This window comes from Fistularia commersonii, chromosome 14, assembly GCF_037954325.1.
Source record: "Fistularia commersonii isolate RoL2024-O1a breed Wild chromosome 14, RoL_Fcom_v1.0, whole genome shotgun sequence".
Classification (NCBI taxonomy): domain Eukaryota; kingdom Metazoa; phylum Chordata; class Actinopteri; order Syngnathiformes; family Fistulariidae; genus Fistularia; species Fistularia commersonii.
In genome coordinates, this window is record NC_141297.1 from 12,744,910 (window position 1) to 12,750,909 (window position 6,000).

Here is a 6,000-nt window from a genome sequence, read left to right on the forward strand (position 1 = left end):
CCATTTTACTGACGGAGCAGAGTCTTTCTGACTCTGCAGTCAATCACTACAGACCTCCAAACTTCATGTGGCCTCCAGATTAGCTCAAGAACAGTGTGAAAAGAGCTCCGTAGAATGGATTTCCATGGCTGAGCAGCTGCATCCAAGCCACACATCACCAAGTGCAATACAAAGCGTTGAATGCGGTGGTATAAAGTACGCCGTTACTGGACTCTAAAGCAATTGAGACACATTCTCTGGTGTGACACATTGCGCTTCTCTGGCAATCTGATGGAAGAGTATGGGTTTGGAGGTTGCCAGGAGAACGGTACTTGTCTGACTGCATTGTGCCAAGTGTGAAGTTTGGAAGAGAGGGGCATAATGTGTGGGGTTGTTTTTCAGGAGCTGGTGTGCATGAACTTGACTGGCCTGCACAGAGTCCTGACCTCAAACCGATAAAATACCTTAGGGATGAATTAGAGCAAAGACTGAGAGCCAGGCCTTCTCGTCCAACATTACAATGTGCCTGGTAGCACCAATTCCAGCATCTGTCTACCAATATATTCACTATCTCTCCTCTGTTCATGAGCAAACCATCTCAGTCTGGCTACTCTGACTTTCTCTCAAAGACATCTAACATCCCTCTGATGGGCTCATTCCTGATCCTATCCATCCTTGTCACTCAGAGAACTTCAATATCTTCATCTCTGCAACCTCCAGCTCTGCCTCCTGTCTTTTCTTCATTGTCACTGTTTCTAAGCCATACAGCATTGCTGCTCTCACCTCTGTCTTGTACACCTCTGCCTTTATTCTGGCTGATAGTCTTCTATTGCATAGTACCCCTGACACTTTTCTCCACCCTTTCCAACCTGCTTAGACCCGTTTCTTTCTTTCTTTTCTACACTCTCCGTTCTTCTGGATTATTGACCATAAGTACTTGAAATCCTCCAACTTCTTGATCTCCACTTCCAATAGCCTCACTGTTCCACCTGAGTTCCTCTCATTCACACGCATATATTTTGTTTCGCTACAGCCAACCTTCATTCATCTCCTTTTCAAAGCATACCTCAAACTCTCAAGATTTTCCTCACCTGTTTTTCCCGCTCTCACTACAGATCACAATGTCGTCTGAAAACATAATGGTCCATGGCAATTCCTGTCTAATCTCATCTCTCAGCCTGTCCACCCCCACTGCAAACAAGAAGGGGCTTAGAGCAGATCCACCATGGTTCAGCCCTCCAGGACTTCACGCTCTGGTGCAAAGCATCCTGCCTGAAGCTGAACGTGAGCGAGACTAAGGATATGGTCATCATGTTCTCCAGTGGGCAGAGGCAAATGGCAGAGGCCATCATCCCCACCATAAAAGGGGAGCCAGTAGAAATAGTGAAGGAGTACAGATACTTGTGCACTGTCTTTGACAACCTCCTGAGGTTCACCTCTAACACTGAGAAGATCATCAGGGGAATCACCTGGAGCGCACCACCTTGGTCTGCTCCAACATGATTGGCCAATCCCTCAAACTTCTCTCCCACTTCCATAACACTCAAATATTAAAAACAGCCAAAGAGCTCCTCGCAGATCGGTCCCACAGCTTACACCTGGCCTTTAAGTGGCTCCCTTCTGGCCACAAACTCCGCTGCCCCGCCTGCAAAACCCAGAGGAGAAGGGCAACTTTTGTCCCCAGACCCATCCAACTCTTCAATTCCCGGCAACCCTGCAGACCCCTCATTTCCATATCAGAACGAGAGCGAGCTTATTTACAAATTTCACAATTCTGTACGGTAAATCATTTATGTTTATCTATTATTCTTTTTTGTTTCCCTGTTGTTCACAGTTTGATGCTGCTATCCCATGTGCCCCCAATTGCCCCTCGGGGACAAATTAAATTTTTTCTGATTAAGTCCCACCTCCACCTTGAACTTCTCTGTTACACCTACGGCACACCTCACCACTGTCTCACAGCTAGCATACGTGTCCTGCACCAGTCTAACACACTTCTCTGCCATGCCGGACTTCCTCATACAATACCAGAGTTTGTCTCTCTCGGCACCCTGTCGTATGGTTTTTCTAGATCTACAAAACACAATGCAGCCCACTCTGTACTTCTCCATTAGCATTCTCAAAGCAAATACTGCCTCTGTAGTGCTCCTTCTAGACATGGAGCCATACTGCTGTTCACAAATGCTGACTTCTGCTCTCAGTCTACTTTCCACTACTCTTTCCCATTGAGGCGTTTCAAACACAGCGTGAATTGAATTACAGGCCAATTATTAGAAAATTGTCAGTGGTTCATGAGATCATTTAAATCAGGAGAATTGGCAATTGTCAAGACATGGTTTCAGGGGGAAATTTCTGCAATTTTATAGTGTCTATCAATATATATATATATTGCATATCGATTTAACTTCAACCATAAACATAAGCATGTGATGTCAGTTTGATCAGTAGAGCTTTGTAGCCTGGCTAACTCAGCAAAACCACACCAGGAGGCAAAGCAAGATACAACATCTTCTTCTGACAACATTCTTGAACACATCACTCCTGACTGGCTCACCACAGCTTATGATATCAGCTTATGAAATATCCAGCTTCTTTTTTTGAGTTTTTCATGGAAACACATGCTGACAAGCAAATGATGCCTGGCATGTCTGTATCTCGGGACACCATGAAGAGGAATATTGACATTTGCTTAGCACCATCAGTTGCCTGCCATTATCCGACCTGCTCATCCCGATAATACACTCACACTCACACATACACACGCGCACACACACCAACTGATCTTGTTTTCTTTTATGCCATTTGGTTTCTCTGCTGAGTAATCAGCAGCCCCAGTAAGTTATGTCAGGTTTTGCTTCTATGCAGTTGTCAGTTTTTCAAATTCTATTCTTTCTACTTTACATGTGACTTTTAGAATAGATTGGCTGCTCCTCAGTTCCTGCCGACGGGTTTTCTGCCTGTGATTCCCCTTGGCTTCAATAGATGTTGCACAGTCAGCAGGGATATGTGACTTTGGTTTCCATTAATTTGGTTTAGATACTGTAATTATTAGTCACCCATAATCAAAAGGTTTTGGGAATTGAGAAGAATTGTTTGTCATCTGGACACATCAGAATAGAACCAAGCAAGCACTGCTTACTTACAGATTATATGGCCTATGGGGAAACCCTGGCTGAACATGAAAATGATGCTGAATTTATTCTGGCTTCCAGCAGTGTCTAAAGTGAGAGGAATTCAGGTCCTTAGGTTATATTGATGTTGTTAATGTCTCAGGACAGAACAGACCTAGGATTCTTTTGCCTTTTTTTTGGAAAATCAGGGCTTCATAATTCATAATGTCTTATTTAATATTATGTGTATATTTTACCTATATTCATTTATCTCTAGAGATCTGAGCAAAAACACACATATAGCTTTTAGTACATTTAGAAAAAGAAGCACTTGCCAAACCTAAAAAGAAAAATATCCTACAGCTTCAAATCTTTTTCTTTCAGCTGCTCCCTTCAGGGCTGGCCACAGCAAATCAGCTTCCATCTAACCCAATTCTCTGTATCCTCTTCTCTCATATATTTGACCTTAAGGTCTCTTTCATTACATCCATACATCCCCTCTTTGGTCTTCTTCTAGACACCTTGCCTGATAGTTCTAACCTTGGCAGCCCTCTACCATATATTCAATATCCCTCCTCTTTGCATGTCCAAACCATCTCAGTCTGTCCTTTCTGATTTTATGTCCAAAACATCTGACATGAACGTTGCCTCAATGATGACAAAGAAAATGCCACTGATGGCAAATTTCTTTTCTTGGGCTATAGTATTCATATTAAACAGGTCAGGAGCCGAGATACAAAGATCTGCTAGAGAACCAACGTACACTGACCAATAAAGGTGCTTGCTTATACTTGCATCACCCCCTTGAACACAAACTAGGGATTATCAGAACTCTTCACCACCGAGCCAAAGCATCCCATCAGCGTGGCAAAAAAAGAAACTACCAGATGGAACAATGCAGAACAGGAGGAGGGCAGGAAGAAACATAAAAACGTTGTTATACCATATATTGCAGGTATTTTGAAGCCACTCAGAAGGGTTCCCAATTATTATTAAACAATTATTGCTTTTTTTTTTTCAAGATTCCTTTTCTTTTACAAATACATGAAAGAGTCTCTAAAGGGAAAACTAACATTTGAGGTTCCAGACTTTTTGGATTTTACTCATCTCATCATCAACAAGTTACAGGTCCTTCGGGCTATTATGAGGCCAGTTACATTTAATTTGGGGCCATCCCACCCATGCTGAATCAACATGAAAATCAACCAACAACTTCAGAATGAAGACAGAATTGACCGTGTATGTTGGTAAGAGAAAAAGGAGCCGTCAGGAGCAGAGGGACTTGCTGAGGGACCAGAAACAAACACACAATGCAGTGAAAGGGACTGCATGACAAAGTACAATTCAAGAGGAATAATCCATTGAACCATCTCGGGAAAATGTGTTCAATGCAAATGAAAATAACTTCTGTCAAATACCTAATATCTAGTCATGCAGAGTGAGTATTTGATCCAGTTCATTTCATAGTGATGTTAAACCAAAGCCATTGAACTCTGAATTAATTAATTTGAATAGACTGAGCTCTAATGCTTTCAGGTTCCTATCCATTGGCACTTTTAATTTAATGGAAGTTGCCTCTGTAGTCTTCAGCTCGATGGCTCATCTGTTTTACACTCCTCTATGACCTGTATGACAATGATGAACCAGTGTTATATTACACTTTTACAGGGTTCTGTAAAACGTAATTAATTGTGTAAATGAAAATAAAAAATAGCATGCATTTTTTTCTGTCTCCAATAGTAAAATGTAAGACTAACAGACTGTCTTTTACTTAACTTTCCATTGGGACCAGATGGGTAAGAAATCACTCTGGCTGCATAATACTGGTTGCTTAAAGGAGAATGTGGAGTAGCCATCAACTGCAGTTCATTTTAGCAACAGTGAATTCAAATTAAAAGTGAATCAAATGCTTGTAACAGGGCTTTGATGTGTAATATTACATTTTAAGTTGGAATCTTCTCTAAATTTTTGGATTTCCAAAAACCACTGAGTCATCAAGAAAAAAACAACATGCGTGATCCAGTCTGGTCTCTATTGTTTTGATGCATTACTCACAGATTGCCGCTCCGAAACTTCAGGACTTTGGTTCGTTCACCATTTTGGAAAAATATCATTGAATCTTTGGCTGCTATAAATTCTAACTGGCGACAAAACTTCCAAGTCTCTCTTTCATCCAATCCCCATCCTCCATCTGTCTTTATTTTTTTGGCCCATATCTGATGCTTCCATTGCCTGCTCGCTCTGACGTTAAATGGTTGATAAGAAATCACATTCATGTCACTGCAGTAATAAATGTGAGTTGGATTATATTTCTTTCTCAAGGTACTTCCCATACCGGATTATTATCACCACTGTAGGTTTAAATTTAGTAGAAAAAGTCAGATGATTTCTGACATTATAAATTGATATATTTCCATCCATCCATCTTCTGCCGCTTATCCTGCACTCAGGGTCACAGGGAATGCTGGAGCCTATCCCAGCTGTCATTGGTTGAGGGGCAAGGTACACCCTGGACTGTTCGCCAGTCAATTGCAGGGTGAAAAAATAGACAAACAACCATTCACTCACTCACGGCAATTTTTCCAGTTCTTTTTTTAACTAACCAGCTGCATGTTTTTGCACTGTGGGAGGAAACTGGTGAACCCAGAGGAAACCCACACAGACACGGGGAGATCGTGCAAACTCCATACAGAAAGGTCCCCTTTTCGGAATCGAAACAGGGTCCTTCATTCTGTGAGTCTGAAGCACCCATATATTCACAACAAATGAAATACCATAATAGTAATAATCAAATACATCAAACTCACAGCATCAGTGAAAGCTGTGTGTTCAGGCTGTGAAAGACATGTGTCACAATATGTCCTGTGCCAGGACATATTTTCTTTGTTTTATGTCTGTTGTGTTTCATACT

General features: G+C 41.6%; 1 protein-coding gene across 1 annotated transcript in view; it reads right to left on the reverse strand.

Annotated features, from left to right (window-relative positions):
- Positions 1-1,517, reverse strand: part of LOC147227319 (neuronal acetylcholine receptor subunit alpha-4-like) — a 34,799-nt gene extending 33,282 nt beyond the window's left edge. The window contains exon 1 of the mRNA XM_086159999.1: positions 1,172-1,517. Within this exon, the coding sequence (XP_086016125.1) occupies positions 1,172-1,517 (346 nt within the window). The remainder of the gene's footprint in view (positions 1-1,171) is intronic.
- Between the last annotated feature and the right edge of the window lie 4,483 nt (positions 1,518-6,000).